This window comes from Eptesicus fuscus, chromosome 6 (assembly GCF_027574615.1).
Source record: "Eptesicus fuscus isolate TK198812 chromosome 6, DD_ASM_mEF_20220401, whole genome shotgun sequence".
In the NCBI taxonomy this organism is placed as follows: Eukaryota; Metazoa; Chordata; class Mammalia; order Chiroptera; family Vespertilionidae; genus Eptesicus; species Eptesicus fuscus.
The window spans coordinates 13,721,920-13,738,597 of NC_072478.1; the positions used below are offsets into that span (position 1 = coordinate 13,721,920).

A 16,678-nucleotide genomic window follows, 5' to 3' on the forward strand; every position below is an offset into this window, starting at 1 on the left:
GAGCGCCAGCGCGCTGAGCACGGAGCGCGGGGGTAACGAGGCCTCGCCCATGGGGAGCGAGCGTCCGACGCCGGCCCCGAGGACCACCGCCCAAGCCGCACCTGGCCCGTGAAGCACAGGTAAGCGCCGAGAGGCGGCGCCAGGGGCGCGCCTTCGGGGACACTTAGCGGGGTCCGAGCCGCAACAAGGAATGAGCTCCCCGCGCTCCTCTGGTCTGGGCCACACATCCGACACTTCAGGTGCCCGAGGGGGCATGGCCGCGTTGGAGCGGTGGCCCCAGAAAACCCGAGAGCTCTCTGTGCCGGCGGCTACGGCCTGGGGCTTCACCCAGGGGCCACGAAGAGGGAGCACTGTGGCTCGAGTGCCACCTGTCATTCTGGTCCTTCTCACGCTCGTTCAATTTTCCCTCCTTTGCCTCTGTCTGGGGTGCAGCCCGCTTTCCCCGCCTCCTTCCCTCCCTCCCGCCAGGCTACGGTTACTGTGGCCGCTGGTGGCTCTGGCACTGCCCACTGGACAGGGGTAGCTTTACCCATCCCAGCTGAGGTCTCTAATCCTCCTCTCCTGTGCTGGCCCACTCCTTCCCTTGGGGGCGCGGTGGAGATCCCCGTACTCAGCAGGCGTCCTGGGACTCGTTCGGAAGCCAGGAAACTGTAGAGTGCTGGGAAGAGGCAGAGATGGCTGCCCAGGTGTGGGAAGCAGTACCCGCCAGCCCTGCCTGGAGGCTCTCCCCAGTGACTCCAGCCTGCACTTCCCACCCCTATAAGCCTGGGTGGAGCTGAGCGGTGGGGGTGGGCAAGCGGCACCCCCAGAAACACAGACTGCAGTCTGGGAAGAGGCCTCTGGGACCGCCACTTTCCAAGCCCTGTTTTATACAGTGGCACCCTGAGGTCCAGAGGGGTGACAGCACTTGCCCAGAGTGACACAGCGGTGGCTGAGGCAGGCCAAGATCCCGTCCTCCTGTCCCCGGCACAGCCATTTCCACCCTGCTCATCCTTTGGGTTCTTGCCCCCGTCCTTCCCCATGGCCTGTGCCTAGGTCCCAGGCTCTGTAAGGCATGTCACCTTAGACACAGCAGTCTCTACTGAGGGGCTCAGGCCCAGGAGGGCTGTCAAATCCCAGGTGTTGTGGGGGTAGGGATGGCCTTTTACACTCGCTGCATCCCACCCAGGCGGGTCCCCAAGCCGCATGTGGGCAGGCAGCGTGGATCCCAGCTGTGGGGTGGCACTTGCCTTACTGGTTTGAGCCGCCTTGGTGTTTCCAGGGCGGTACCCACTCTGTACGTGGGGCAGAGTGCCTAAGACGCTCGTATTTTGGTGGTTATGCTCCAGGGACCCCCTCTGGGAGAGCCCCATGAGGGCAGGAGAGTGATGGAGAGTACGCCCAGCTTCCTGAAGGATACCCCAGCCTGGGAGAAGACAGCCCCCGAGAACGGCATCGTGGGACGAGAGCCGAATGCCCTGCCACGAGACGGCCTGCGCCATGGGGCACTGTGCCTGGGAGAGCCTGCTCCCTTCTGGAGGGGTGTCCTGAGCACCCCAGACTCCTGGCTTCCCCCTGGCTTCCCTCAGGGCCCCAAGGACACGCTCCCACTGGTGGAGGGTGAAGGCCCCCGGAACGGGGAGAGGAAGGCCAGCTGGCTGAGTGGCAAGGAGGGGCTGCGCTGGAAAGAGGCGATGCTCACCCATCCGCTGGCGTTATATGGGTCAGCATGCCCGCCTCGCTACGGCCCCCTGATTCCTGAGCATGGCAGTGGCCATCCCAAAAGTGACCCTGTGGCCTTCCGGCCCTTGCACTGCCCCTTCCTTCTGGAGACCAAGATCTTGGAGCAAGCTCCCTTCTGGGTGCCCACCTGCTTACCACCCTACCTAGTGTCCAGCCTGCCTCCAGAGCGTCCATGTGACTGGCCCCTGGCCCCGCACCCCTGGGTGTACTCTGGGGGCCAGCCCAAAGTGCCCTCTGCTTTCAGCTTAGGCAGCAAGGTGAGTGTTGTAGCAGGCCATGCAAGGGAGCTCAGTGGTCCTCGGGCAGCCCTGTCAGGGCCACACCACACTGCCCTTCCATTCTGATGGAAAAATAAGGCAGCACCCAAATAGAGGAGCCTGTGAGCTCAGACAAAGTCAAGGCTAAGCAAGTCCTCCTCTAAGCACCTCCATCTCACTAGGCCTCCCCTGCCTGCGGGCTGTTTCAGGGACTGACTCATCCATTGTCCACTCAGAACAAGGCCCTGGGAGTTGGGGCCTCAGAATGTGTGTCTTGTTCCTGGGAAAGGGGGGCAGACAAAGCCCTCTCTCTGGGAAGATGTGCAGGCAGTCCCAAGGCCTGTGTCTAGGACACCTCCCCCACAGGCAACCCCCATGCCCAGGGATGAGACGTAAGCTATTTAAAACCGGTATGGTACAGGGCATCAAATAATCTGGAGAGCTGCTGGTGGCCCTTCGGCTGTGCCAGGCATTAGCCCTTTAGTTGCTGGATTGTGGGGAGGTCTGAGAAATCCCGGGGGATGACCTGGGGGTGGCCAGGGCCACGGGGTGGCACGTAGGAGGAGCAGTGCCCATGAACCAGTATGTGAGATGAGAGTTCTTCCGTGTGTTCACAAACCTTAAGGCCAAACAGACACATACCTGCTGGTCTTCAGTGTGTCTGCTTCTTTTTAAGCACTGGGAACCGAAGTCAGCACTAGCTTAACCCTTTCTCCTCTCTTCAGGGTTTTTACCATAAGGATCCGAGTATTCTCAGGCTGGCGAAGGAGCCGTTGGCAACTGTGGAACCTGGGTTGTTGGGCTTAGCCCCTGGTGGGCCTCTCCAGAGAAGTGGGGAGGCAGAGTGCCCTTCACTCCACCCGAGGGATGGAGAGACGGGCCTCGGCAGGCATCAGAATCTTTGCCCACTTCTCCTGGGGCATCCAGACACTGTTCCCCGGGCCCCCTGGCCCACTTGTCCCCCAGGCCTTGTTCACACTCTTGGCAACGTCTGGACTGTGCCGGGCGGTGGGGGCCTTGGGTACCAGCTGAGGCCATCAGCCACGTCAAGGTGCCCCTCTCCGGGGCCTCCCACCACCCCGGGGGGCTGTTACTCATCCCTCCCACCTGCCGGAAATGGAGGCCTTAGCCCTTGTGGGAAGTGCCAGGAGGGCCTGGAGCGGGGCTCGAGGGGGTCCAGTGAGTCCATCGAGGAAGCAAACAAGGCCTCTGGTCCCAGGGCCTGCCCGCCCCACCACCACACCAAGCTGAAGAAGACATGGCTCACGAGACACTCTGAGCAGTTTGGGTGCCCGGGAGGCTGCCCTGGGGAGGAGGAGAGCCCAGCTGCCCCGCTTCAGGCCCTCAAGAGGGCAAGTAGCCCTGAGGTCCAGGGAGTGGCCGGCAGCCCAGCCGCCAAGCGCCCCCCTGACCCTTTCCCAGGCGGTGCAGGGCAGGACGTCCTGGACTCATCACTGGGGAACGAGGCGGAGGCAAAACCGCGTGCTGACCGCAGAGGTAAGGGGCAGGGGAGGGGCTGCGTGGGCCCTGCTCGGGAGGGGGCAGCAAGACGGGAGCTTTGCAAGGCGGTGGGGTCAGAGGTCCTTTATGAGTGGGTCGGCCCAGCATCTGTTGGGAGCGCCTCAGCATCGACAGGCCCGGGCCTTCAAGCAAGCGGCTTCTATTTCTGTCCGCCTCCTCCCCAGCCCTGGTGTGCTGGTGGCAGTGTAATGACATGGTTCAGAGCTTGGGCTCTGGAGTCAGAGTGCCTGGGTCCTGACTTGGCTGACTGGCAGCTGCACGGCCTTGAGCTAGCTAGCTGCTTCACCTCTCTGCGCCTCGGTTTCTTCATTTCCAAAATGGGGATAAAGATGACACCTACCTCATAAAAGGCTCCTGCAAAGGTTAAACGATATAATTCACAGAGAGGGCTTTGAAGAACTCCTGGCACTTAGCACCCAATAAATGTGCGCCTTCATGACGGCCTGTGCCACAATCCCTGTCTGGAGGACTGCCTCTCCCGAGGGACCCCTTGTCCTGCCTCAGGAACAAACAACTCTCCTAGCCAGCTGGACCACGGAAACTCGGTTTGGACTCTGCCCGTGTTGATGCTCTGGGCACATCCTGGACCCCTCTGTCACGCTCTGCCCTTCACAGAGGAAGGCTCCGGCGCTGCCAGCCCCGCCTCCGTTCTCCGGGATCACCTCGGGTCCTCGGCCCCCTGAACTGCTGGGCCTGGATGCGGACTCTCTCAATGGCCGTGCCCGAGCACCCTGCACCTGGTGCGGGTCTGTCCACACTCTCGTAGGCCTGCGCCTGGGCTGGGAAGCCGTTGACCTCTTAGCCTTCTTGGGTTACTGCACCTGTGGTCTGTGTTGAAACTCCCCGGCCTTCTCACCTTCCGGCGCCCTCCGTCCGTCCACGTTGGGATTGTCTCCTCACGCTGTCGCGCAGCCAGCGGCATTGCTAAGCTCACGGTGGAGCTATCCAAAGTCTACGCTGGCTGGATCCTGCGCTTGGGTCAGGACCATCACCCGAGCTGCCCCGGCCTGGGGCTCGGCGCACCTGACCCTCCTCTCAGTCCCGTCAGTCATGTCAGGGCATCGTCAAGCTCCTCTCGCGGCCTTCTTTCGTGAAGCTTCGAGCTGCCTGGTCCACTCTCACTGGTTCCAAGTCAGGCCTCGGTGGGGGGCTGGGCCTAAAGACTGGGCTGGTTCTGCGTGTGGACAGCTGGGGGCTAAGGCAGGGCCTGGGGTTGGAACAAGCCCAGGGAGGCTCAGACCCCTGACCAGCTGCATTGTCCTCTCAGGACCCCGAGATGGCAGGGCCGGCCTGCAGGACCCAGGGCGTCAGGATGCACCTTGCTCAGCTCCCCAGGCAGGCATTGCTCGGTGCCAAAGCTGTGCCCAGGCGGCGAGAGAGGTGGGAGGGCTGGCCTGCGACGCCCAGCCAGTGCCCAGGTGAGCCCTTGCCCCTGGATGTCCCCACGTCCTCCCACTTGAGGCGCCCTCCTCACCTTCCTCTGCCCTGTCTCCAGATCCTCTCTGGGAGGGGAGCAGCAGGAGGAAGACTCGGCAGCCAGCTCCGAGGAGGGAGGAGGCTCTGGCCCAGAGGCCGGGCCCAGCGTGGGCCTCGCCAAACACCTCCTGAGTGGTTTGGGGGACCGACTGTGCCGCCTGCTGCGGAGGGAGCGGGAGGCCCTGGCCTGGGCACAGCGGGAAGGTGAGCGGCACCCCCAGGGCATTGGGGAACCCAGGAGAGCCTGGTGCTTTCACAAGGAGCGTGGGGAGTGTGAACCCCTCCTTCCCACCGGCACTGCCCTGTCCTCCCGTTCAGGAGGACGCCTGCCCCGCTTTGCCCTTATTCCCGGCTAAGGCTCTTAGTCACCGTGTTTTCTGAAGTCTCCGACCCGGGAGGCGGATGTCGGGAAGGTATAAAACCTGGTCCAGCCCGCTGTCTCAGAGCTCCGGGCTTGTTGGGGAAACAAGACTGAGTGCCAAGTGTCTGTAAGGGCACCCGAAGGCGGGGAGCTCCCTGCGGGTGGCGCACGAGGAAGGCTCCCTGGGTGGCGAGGCTCCCGGGCCCTCGGAGGCTGGTAGGATTTGGGCTGGTGTTTGAGGCTGTGGAGTCCCTCTGGCTCCAGGCTCTTCCTCCCGCATCATTTCATGGCGCCTCGAGAGCCGTGTGTTTGGGAAAACACACCCCTGTGGTCCTTCACTTCCGGGGGGAGGCCCCCATTGGCGGCTCCCTCTTGTCCCAGAAGGTCCAGCCCCTATCCCCTTTCATCCGCCCCTGCCACTCCCTGAACCCGAATTCCCGGCACCCCGAATCACCTTCCCGGCTCACCTGGGCTCATCCACCCCTTCCGGCCTTGGCACTTTCTGCTCCTTCTCCTCCCCTCCCACCTGGTGAAGGAAAACTTACTCATCACTCAGGCCCATTTGTGAGCCTGCCCCCATCATCCCCACCCTCGGCCTCCATCGCATTCCCACACCCAGCACCCACTCTGTGGGGCCTTCATCGTCGCCACGTTTATGGGTCCATCTCCCCCTGGAATGTGAGCACTGGGAGGGCAAGAGCCAAGTGCTGACTAGCTCTGAATCCCAGTCCCTAGCCCGGGACGGGACAAGGTGTTTGTTGAGTGAATAAATGGACATTTGCTCACTGGCGTCCTTGCACCTATCAGTGAGAGCCTAGTCTGAAACTCTGGGTGAGGGAAGGCATGGCCTCTTAAACTTTCCTCTTCGATGCTGAGTCTCCTGAAGAGCGCCAACTTGGGAGAGAGGGAGGGAGGGAGGAAGGGAGGGAGGGAGGGAGGGGGAGGGGCGGGTGAAGAAAGGTGTTGGAAGTGGTGTGCGTTGGTAATTCAGGGCCAATGGGGAAATCCGTGGGGCAGGAACTGGGGAGATGGGGCCTGCACCATCCCTGGGAGGGTTTTCTGGAGACAGTGGTGCCCCGGGGAGGTTCTGTACAGGGGCTGTCGAGTAAGTGGGGGCATCTGGGAGGGGCCTGTTTCCCTTCTGGGGCAGCTCCTTGGTGGAAACTGCTCCCGCTTCTCCTCCAGGCAGGCCTGCCGCATGAGGACGCCAAAAGGGGCCTGGGCGCGAGCCCGCTCTGACCCTATTCTCTCCCATGGTCAGCAGGCCAGGGGCCGGCCAGGACAGAGGACAACCCAGGCATTCCAGGTTGCTGCAGCCGCTGCCACCATGGACTCTTCAACACCCACTGGAGATGCCCCCGCTGCAGCCACCGGCTGTGTGTGGCCTGTGGTCGCATGGCGGGTGCTGGGAGGGCCAGGGAGAAAGCAGGTAGGAAAGGAGCCGGGGCCGAGGGTGGGAGGACAGGGACTGGGGCCTCGGACGGCCTGCTCTAAGGTTTGTGGCCATTTCTTGGCTGCCTCTCTCCAAGAAAGCCTCCCTCCCCGGCCCCAGCATCAGCCACTGCTGCCCAGTGCCCCAGAGAGCAGACCTTCCCCTCTTCCCAGATCTGAGGGCTATGCCTGTGTCCTCCCCCCCACCCCCCTTAAAAGGAGTCGAGTGCCTCCTCTGTGCCTCCCAGTTTGTGAGCTTGCTCCTTTTTAAACCTTACAACACTGTGAGGTGGGTGTTTTTGCCTCTATTTTCCAGATTAGAAAAACCTCAGGGACGTTAAGTGACTCATGCAAGGTCACACAGCTACTAAGTGTTGGGCCCAGGATTTAGACTCCGCTTCTGATTCCAAGTCCAGTTCTTTTCACTGTTCTCCGCAAGCTTTCCTCTCCTGGGCTCCCCTCGGCCACTGGAGGGCTTGAAATTGCCCGGCGTGCTCATAGACATGGCCAAAAAGAGTTCCAGGGTAGACACGTTCAGAACACTCTATTCTACGTGGTCATTATGGAGTTTTGCAACTCACATCAGCATATTAAAGCGTCTGTGTTCCAAAAGCAAAGGCTCGTACGTCACAGCCGAACCCAAGTGTCCCAGAAAGCCCATGCTTTATGGATTGTTTAGATATCGGTCCTCCTACCCTTCTCCCCTGACCTTAACCTGTGCTTGCCTTCATTTTTCTGACCTGCAGCTTCTCCCTTTCTACCCCACAGGCTCTCCGGAGCAGCCCACGGAGGAGTGTGCCCAGGAGGCTGGGCACAGCGCCTCTTCCCTGATGCTCACCCAGTTTGTTTCCAGCCAGGGTGAGTCATTTTGGTTGGGTGGAGGCATGCAGGGGGCGGGTCCTGGGGGAGAGCAGCTTCCTGTTTGGATGCCATGCCCTCCTGGTTGGTGAGGTCAAGCAGCACAGGGCTGCCTCTTGTCTGCACTCACCACCCAACTCCCCTCTCCCCGCCCCCCCTCCAGCTTTGGCAGAACTGAGCACCGCAATGCACCAGGTCTGGATCAAGTTTGATATCCGGGAGCACTGTCCCTGCCAAGCTGATGCCCAGGTGTGGGCCCCTGGGGATGGGGGCCAGCAGGTGAGAGGCACGGCACGGTGACAGCGTGCTAGCCGGTGGGCCCCAGGATCACGCATGTGACTGCGCAATTACTGACCTTGGTGGAGTTAGGCCCCTTTCTTTTGACGGGAATGCAGAGGAACATCAGGCTACTTCCCACCCTCCCTTGGGGATGTGGGTCCATGGAGCCAGAGTTGGCATTTGTCCCACCCCTGCCCCCGTGCCCTGCCCAGCAGAAGCCCTCACTGCGTGTAGCCAGAGCTCCTATCCACTCTGTGCGTGCTCCAGCTCAGCACTTGCCACATCATGCTAGAGTGGCGTGCTTTCCTGTCCTGTCTGTCCACATCCCGGGCACAGACGCCTGCCGGCGGAATGTTGGCTCATCTCAATATTCCCTGCACCTATCACATAGCAGGTGCTAGATAGGCATTTTGCAAAGCTCTTATGAAGCTGGAGGGTTTTTTTTTTATAAAAGTTATTCATTCAAGAAGTAGTTTATGGAATGCATTTTGCATGACATACTACATGCTACATACCCGTGGTGGAAAATTTGGAAAATATGGACAGGTATAAGGAAGAAAATGACAGTGGCCTATAATGCCACCACGATCATGTTGACATCAGTTATTTGCCCATCTGTTTTTTCGGGTCTGTTGCAGTGTACTTTATTTTATTTTTATTTTTTATTTTTTTGCAGTGTACTTTAGATTGTACTGCACATAGAATCCCGTGAGCAACTTTTCCCCACCTAACGTTATATAACCTTTTGCTTCTTGTAAACATGCTTTTAGGACGTGCAAGAGTCTGTTGTTAATGCTGGTGGGTTGAGTTGGATTGAGTTGCCTTTGCCATTTTAAAATCTCTGGTTGGACTGGGGGTGGTGGATGGGTTTAACAGAAGGAGCCTAGAGAAAAAAACACCCCAACTCCACAACCTTCCGGCAAGGAGGACACCAACAGGACCAAGGACATCAAAGCGGGTGAGCGGCCCCTGCCCCTTGTTCAGACTGGGGTGGGCGTGCTGGGCCAGGGTGGGAAGCCTCAGGAGGGATTGGAATTGCGTTAGCCACCACCTCCCCCAGTCGCTGTTACTCTTCTCAAGTCACTCCAGAGAAAGTAAATCTAAACAAAATCTAGGACAAGCCTCCTGATCTCTTTCTAGCCAGAACCCCTTCCAGAAGCCCTCCTTGGGAGAGGATCTGGAGGTGCCAGCGGGAAAGCTGGGGTGGGAGGCGAGTGCATCCAGAGCGAGAGGCAAACCAGTGAGGAGAGAGTGGGCTCAGCCCGGAGATGAGGAGGAGCACGTGGGCAACGGGGCCTTGAGAGGAAGGGGAAGCCTGCACTGTTTTCCTCCTCAACAGAGACCCTGGACTCCACAGAGACCCCTGCCGAGGACCGTGCCAGCCGAGGGCCCCTGCCTTGTCCCTCTCTCTGTGAACTGCTGGCCTCCACTGCTGTCAAACTCTGCTTGGGGCACGAGCGGATACATATGGCCTTTGCCCCTGTCACTCCAGCCCTGCCCAGTGTGAGCAAGGGCATGGGGGCCCCGCTGGGGGCAGAGGTGGGGCTGGCCCTCCCTGCAGGTTCGGCAGGTCCTGAGTCCCTCTGCCTTCTACCACCCCCTGCCTCCGTAGGATGACCGAATCACCAATATCCTGGACAGCATCATCGCGCAGGTGGTGGAACGGAAGATCCAGGAGAAAGCCCTGGGGCCTGGGCTGCGGGCCGGGCCAGCCCTGCGCAAGGGTCTGGGCCTGCCCCTCTCACCAGTGCGGCCTCGGCTGCCTCCACCGGGGGCTTTGCTGTGGCTGCAGGAGCCCAGGCCTCGGCGAGGCTTCCGCCTCTTCCAGGAGCACTGGAGGCAGGGCCAGGTGAGGCTCTCACCGCCCCACTGCCCGCTCTCACAGCCTCGCCTCCCCTCAGGGCCCTGATCCCCAGGCCTGGCCCATCACTTAGAGCGAGCAGCAGGGGCTGGTCCCCACGCTGTTCTGGCGATCTCTACAACACACCCCAGCCTGAGCATGTTGGGCAGCCCATCTTTCTCCCCGTGTCCCCATCCCCTCCACTACAGCCTGTGTTGGTGTCAGGGATTCAGAGGACATTGCAAGGCAGCCTGTGGGGGACCGAGGCTCTTGAGGCGCTTGGAGGCCAGGTGCAGACGCTGACGCCCCTCGGGCCTCCCCAGCCTACAAACCTGGGCACCGCAGCCTTCTGGGATGGATTCTCCCGGCCTGAGAGTAAGTATCTTTGGTGTGGCGGAGAGGGCGCTGGGAGCCAGAGCCAGGTGGCAGCGGAGGCCCAGAGTGACCCTGGGGGCAGCTGGAAGCAGGGCCTAGGGCAGAAACCGGACTGCGTTGCTGCCCCGGGGACAAGGGCCCCTGGGCAATGGCCTTTCTGTTCCTCCCCTAGTTCGCCCAAAGTCATCTGAGGGCTCAGTCCTCCTGCTGCACAGAGCTCTGCGGGATGAGGACACAAGCAGGTGTGTATGGGACCAAGGACTGGCCCTCCCTCACCCCCCTCTGCCCTCCCTCCTCTCCTCCTTACCCCCACCTGTGACCCTTGGCACACTCTGCTTGCCTCTGGGAGTTACCCCGGGAGTGGAGGGCTTTGATGGGGTCTCTGGTGCCTGGATTGAGCCTGCTGGGCATGACTCCTCCCCTACAGGCTGGAGAACCTGGCTGCCAGCCTGCCCCTCCCAGAGTACTGTGCCCAACATGGGAAACTCAACCTGGCTTCCTACCTCCCGCCGGGCCCCGCCCTGTGTCCACTGGAGCCCCAGCTGTGGGCAGCCTATGGTAAGTGTGCACTGCCCTCCTGCCCAGTCCCTGCCCCCATTCCTATCGTCTCTGTGCCTATACGTCTGTGCCAAGGTTCTGGGACCTTTTCCCAACTGTCCTTTCTCCACCTCCGTGCAGGTGTGAGCCCACACCGTGGGCACCTGGGGACCAAGAACCTCTGTGTGGAGGTGACTGACCTGGTCAGCATCCTGGTACGCGCGGAAGCCCCACTGCCCGCCTGGCATCGGGCACAGAAAGGTGGGTCCTCGGGCGGAAGCAGGGTGGGGACAAGCTGCAGATGTGAGGTGCTGTGTCTGCCTGCCCTGGGCTCTCCTGAGCCGTCTTTCTCCCTCAGACTTCCTCTCAGGCCTGGACGGGGAGGGGCTCTGGTCTCCTGGCAGCCAGGTCAGCACCGTGTGGCACGTGTTCCGGGCACAGGACGCCCAGCGCATCCGCCGCTTTCTCCAGATGGTGAGGAGGGAGCGGGGACCCTGCCCTTTTCCGATGCAGCCCCTCTGCTCCCACCCCAGAAGCCCTCCCTGTCTGTGTTATCTGTGTGCTCCCCACCCCCTCAGGTGAGCCCCGACTCACACGCATGTGCAGAGAAGGCAGACTGGGACCTTGTGGGAGCCATGCGGTGGGTGCACAGAAAGATCAAGGGGTTGAGGTGGGAGCCAGTGATGAAATGGACTCGGAGTTGCTGCCGGCTAGGCCCTGTATTGAGGCCTTGGTCCATCATCTCAGTTCATGGTCACACCCCTCCTTCATACATACATGCTGCTTTCCCATTTTACAGATGAGGAAAACTGAGGCTGAGTGGTGGAGCTGGGGCCTGAGCTTATAGCCGTTCCCATCCCAGGTCACTACCCTGTGCTCCTCCTGGGGCCTCCCCTACATAGGCAAAGGGAAGCCCGTCTGAGATGCCCCCCTGCTACTCTCCCTTAACCCTTTGCACTCGCTTGCTTTTTTCTCGATTCCTTTATTCTAATGCTAACCGCGTCGAGTCACACTCGACATCCGAGTGCAAAAGGGAAGTCCTCTACATCTCATGAGGAGGTGCTCCTTGAGGTGCTAGCAAGTAAGGGCTGAAGGAGGCCACGTGGTAGGTGGCGGGAGAGACTGGACCACACTGAGGGGCAGGGGAAGGGAAGGTGAGCAGGAGGCAGGAAGGTCCAGCGGCTGGGGCCAGCGTTGAGGTTAGGGCAGGTCCAGTTCCAAAGTCTGGCTGAGCTCGGATTGTCCTGGGGAAAAGATGTCCACCAAATGTCATCCCTGCTAAGGCATATGCTCACATGCAGACATGCAGATGCCAACATGGCTGCCCACCACCATCCTCCTGCCCACAGGCACGCACATCTGCAGACATGTCGACAGGCACATGTAGATCTGTAGATGCACACACAGATGCTGGAACACATCTGCAGAGGGGAGCAGACAGAAGCATCCCTTCATACCCCATGGCCTCACCTGGTCTGGGTGTGGCAGGCTGTGGGCAGTCCCATGTGGCCAAATCCAATGACTCATGGGGAGTCTGAGGGGTGTAGTCTCACTGGGTGGCCTGGGAAGCACTGACCTAGGCCCAGGATGGACTTGAACTGGGGGGCGGGGTCAAAGGAGCCTTGGCTCCTGCCTGGAGCTACCCTAGGGTCCAATCTGGCTTCACCAGTCTCCCCCTCCCCCGTGGCTCAGTCTTGGAGCCCTAAGCCCAGAGACCATTGCTGAGGTTCTAGCTGAAGGGGTGGGTTTCGCTGGTGGCCAGTTGGGGCATGATGCTGGTGTCAGCCTCTGTAGGTATTCCCTAGGCATCTTCTCTGGCCTCTGCCAGTCCGTCTGCCCAAGGAGCTCCCTATGCTTGGCTGTGCTTGCTTCAGAGGCCTTGGCCTGGACAGGCCAGCCTGCCCATCCACTGGGCATCGGAACTTCTGTGTGTCCTTGCTGCTTCCGAATCTGGGATCATAGAAGAATTTGGATTTTCTCTCCAGGAACACCTAATCACCTACAATTTAGCACACAGTTCCGATGTTCGCTGGAATCCAGGTTAAGAGCTGCTGGTATAGCAAGTTCATGAGTTGGGATATTCAGGGTGTCTTCCTGGGTTTTGGAGAAAGGGGTATGTTTGAGTGAGGAAGGAGAGGGCCCAGGGCCGGGGACACAGGCTCCTCACGGCATCTGGCTTCAGGAAAAGCAGGGATTTAGACCCCCCTCACCTCAGGGCCCTTAATCCTTTCCTCTAAGCTCCTTTCAGCCAAATCTCCAATCTGCCAACCTTAGTGGCCGCAGCCCCTCACCACCCAGCCCCTTTCTCTCCCTCCTGTGTCCTCTCTGCTTGCCCTTCAAGACTTGAACACTCAAGCTCTTTCCAGTGCCCACAGCCCTTGGGAAGTCTATGCCCTGGCCTTCTACAGCCCTGCCCTCGCCTCCCGCCCTTGCTCATTCCCCTTTCTCTTCTTAGGTGTGTCCGGCTGGGGCAGGCAACCTGGAGCCTGGCACCCCAGGAAGCTGCTACCTGGATGCAGGGCTTCGGCGGCGCCTGCGGGAGGAGTGGGGTGTGAGCTGCTGGACCCTGCTGCAGGCCCCCGGAGAGGCTGTGCTGGTCCCTGCAGGGGCTCCCCACCAGGTGGGTCCCCGGGGGCCGGGGCTCTGCTGAGAGCTCAGAATGCCAGAAACCGCGAGAACAGCAGCACAGCGATGCTGCATCCCCCACCTGGTATGGCCTCGTCCCTCTCCAGACCCGGGGACCTAGGCTGGGCAGGAAGCGCGTTCCCACTGTGGCATTCTTGAACTGGGCTTTGGGTCCGTGGGTGCTGACTCTGCCTGTGCCATCTCTGGCATCCCCTTGGCCTGGTTTTGGCTATGCCCTTGGGGATGCTGGTGCTGGATCCAGAGCCTCTGTTCTCTGAGAGCTGGGCAGGGTCATTATGGAAAGTAGAGCTCAGGGCCAAGCTGGGCAGCGTGAGTCTCCACTGACCCTCCTGTCCACCTCCTTCCTGGCACAGGTGCAGGGCCTGGTAAGCACAGTGAGCGTCACTCAGCACTTCATGTCCCCCGAGACCTCTGCCCTTTCTGCGCAGCTCTGCCACCAGGGATCCAGCCTGTCCCCTGACTGCCGCCTGCTTTGTGCCCAGGTGAGTATGACGCTAGCCAGGACGCTGGGTGTGCTCCCCAAGTCCCCCTGTGGCACAGCTGGGGTGGCATAGCAGACACAGCTCTGTGCCCAGCAAGCAGCTAGCCGAGGCCAGCAAGGGAGTTCTTCTTGGTGGAGAGAGCCCACGAATGCAATTGTGAACTCCGTGTCCTCTCGTTTTCTCCTAGGTGGACTGGGCTGTGTTCCAAGCAGTGAAGTTGGCGGTGGGAACATTACAGGAGGCTAAATAGAGGGGTCCCAGGTGTCTGGGGGGCAGGTAGACCAGGTGCTCAGCTCAGGCACAGCATAAGCAGAGAAGACGCTGGGGGCTTGGGGACCTTGGGTCAATTCCACAAGCACCACTCTGGGTACCGGCAGGATACTCTGTTTCCCGCTTCGAACCTGTGCCCTCAAGCCAACAACCACAGTGCCACTGAAGTTCACACCTGCCCTTCGCAGGCTGGCACCTGCTCCGCCCCTGTGCCCCCCTCCATGGTACCAGGCCCACACTGGGGGTGACTGACGCCCTTCAACCCCTGCCCCCCAACCCAGGAGACAAACAGCCTTTCCTTGGGGGACTTTGGGAATCACTCTGGCTTAAGCAACACCTTCTGCTCCCTCATCTCCTGCTGTCCCACCTGCGCCAAGCTTTGTTACACCACCCACCTCCTCACGGGACTCTGGGCGCCCATGCACTGCAGGCATCTGGACAAGGGGCCACTGAAATCCTGCCCTCTGGTTCGAGGGAGAGCTGTGAGGTGTGGGGAGGGGGTGGCCTCAGGACACTACCCAGGCTTGGCCAAAGGGAACGATAGGGGTGAGGCCCTGTCCCTGCTCCCTCCTCTCACCTCCCTCCTTCCTGTTTTCCATTAAAGTCTGTTGTTTTCTGAAAGCCACCAGGCCAATGTGGTTGGCCCTGCTCCTGCTGGCCACATAGATTGGGGAGGGAGGGGAGACATGGAAATGGAACCAGGTGGGCAGGAGCTGGCTGTCCCTGGCAGGGGCCTCAAACACCCTTGCCTGCTCTTCTTCCCTGGACCTGGGTCCCTCCCTCCCACTGAGGAGCAGCAAGGCAGAGCCCTGGGGCACAGCAGCAAGGTGGCTTTGACCCCAACCCTCCCCGAAAACTCCAGGCTACCCCATCGCTTCCATCCGATCTGACTTGGAGCTCCGGGAGTGTGGCCCAGGAGAGCCCCGGCCAGGGCCTGGCCTGCTGCCTGAGCTGGTGGCAGCCCCTCCCCATCCCCAGGGCTCTCTGGTGTGGCTCTGCCTGTTCCCCTGCCCTAGCACACCTCAGCCCAGCATGCTCCCACTCGTCATACCTGATTGTTCTGCGGTGGTTCGGGAAATGTGTGTTGTTGTTTTTTTTAATAAAATAAAATTTTTTATTATAAATTTAATACACTTTCAGAACATTCAGAAAATAAGACATGTCACCTGTAAGTCCACCTCCACTCACTCTCAACCCAAACACTGGTAGTATTTGGGTATATTTCCTCTTAGTATTTTCTCGTGTAAAGGATCTGTTTTACATGCAGTTGAATTCGTATGCTTTTTACTCGGTTTCTCTCTTTTAACAAACACCCTTGTGATCATTTTCTGGGTTGCTACCTAACCTTCATTATTAATGACTGCTTATATTCCCTTAAGTGGCTTTGCCATGATTTACATAGCCATCCTTCATCTAAAAAAAAAAAAAAAAGGTTTCCCCATTGTCTGCAAAGCTAGATTATTTTCATGTGATAGAAAAACAAAAGAAAAAAATTAAGGGACTCCTACACTTTACTGTGCCACTGTTTTCATTTAAGTGATCTCATTTAATCCCGTATCATGATTTTGAGGTAGATGTTATTTATTTCTATTATACAGAAGAGGAAACAGGCAGGCTGGGGGGTAAGTGAGTCACCCAAGGTCACACTGCAATTTTAGTGGCAGAATTGGGATTTGAACCAAGTGTCCTGACTCCAGCCGCCTCATTTACTTGGGGCTTAATGGCCTTTGCAGATGGCTTTGCTGTCTGCTCTGTCCTCCTTCCAATACATGCACTTTATAGCTGATCATGTTCCAAGTGGCACCGGGTGACCCATCCCTACCTACACTTCACCTTATGTAGCCTTGTCCTGATGTCACCCCAGAACACCAAATACAGGGTCCTTCCTCTGAGAAGATGGGGATGGCTCTGCCCCTGGGCCTTTCTTCCCCACAGACCTCTCTGCCTGTGGTCCCAGCACCCTCCAGGGAATACCGGGTCTGACTCCACGCCAACAGCAGGTGGGCCAAATGTCCCAGGACTGGACTGGGGATGAAGCCAGTTCAGGTGGGGACTGGCCTTGAGACTTGAGGCACTTGGTGGCCCTCTTCCTTACAGAGGCTTAGCTTGTCCGTCCCCCACCCGGTCCAGCCCTGCCCTTCAGGCCTCTGCTTTTCCCAGCAGCCCCACTGCCCACCTTCACCTCCAGCCTCTCGCTGGCCCAGACAGCGAGGCACACCGTCAACACTAGAAGTGACCTCAAGTGTGGAGACGTCGTGCCACCTCTTCCTTTTTTTCTGATAAAGTACATTTTCCAGATTCTTAATTTTGAAGTGATGGTAGACTTACAACCGAGTCACAAAAATAGCACAGGCCATTCCCAGTTCTCCTTCAGCCAGCTTCCTCTCATGTTAACATGGTCCATAACCATGGCACAGGGATCAAAACTTAAGACATTGGTTTCCATACAACACTATTAACTAAGCAGCAGACTTGATTGAGATACACTAGTTTTCCCTTAATGTCCACTCTGTTTCAGGATTCATTTCTGCCTGTGTCTTACCAGTGACCTAGAGGGTAGATGTGGCTTTCCCAAGATCACGGCAAGCTAGTGGCACCGCCCAGGTTGAAGCCAGACCTCCTC

General features: G+C 59.3%; 1 protein-coding gene across 2 annotated transcripts; it reads left to right on the top strand.

The window, feature by feature from the left end:
* The first annotated feature begins 14 nt into the window (after positions 1-14).
* HR (HR lysine demethylase and nuclear receptor corepressor) lies at positions 15-15,184 on the top strand. 2 transcript variants are annotated; one of them, XM_028160633.2, is made up of 19 exons: positions 15-119; positions 1,329-1,979; positions 2,705-3,476; positions 4,768-4,918; positions 4,996-5,180; positions 6,599-6,766; positions 7,537-7,626; positions 7,790-7,905; positions 8,782-8,863; positions 9,245-9,408; positions 9,518-9,754; positions 9,955-10,120; positions 10,293-10,362; positions 10,548-10,678; positions 10,799-10,918; positions 11,016-11,131; positions 13,113-13,277; positions 13,657-13,785; positions 13,973-15,184. In XM_028160633.2, the coding sequence occupies exons 2-19, from the start codon at positions 1,368-1,370 to the stop codon at positions 14,033-14,035; spliced, it is 3,537 nt and encodes a 1,178-aa protein (XP_028016434.2). In that variant the 5' UTR covers positions 15-119; positions 1,329-1,367; the 3' UTR covers positions 14,036-15,184. The 2 variants fall into 2 exon arrangements, with proteins under 2 accessions (XP_028016434.2, XP_008149723.2); XM_008151501.3 differs by having other exon boundaries at positions 6,602-6,766.
* Positions 15,185-16,678: the final 1,494 nt, after the last annotated feature.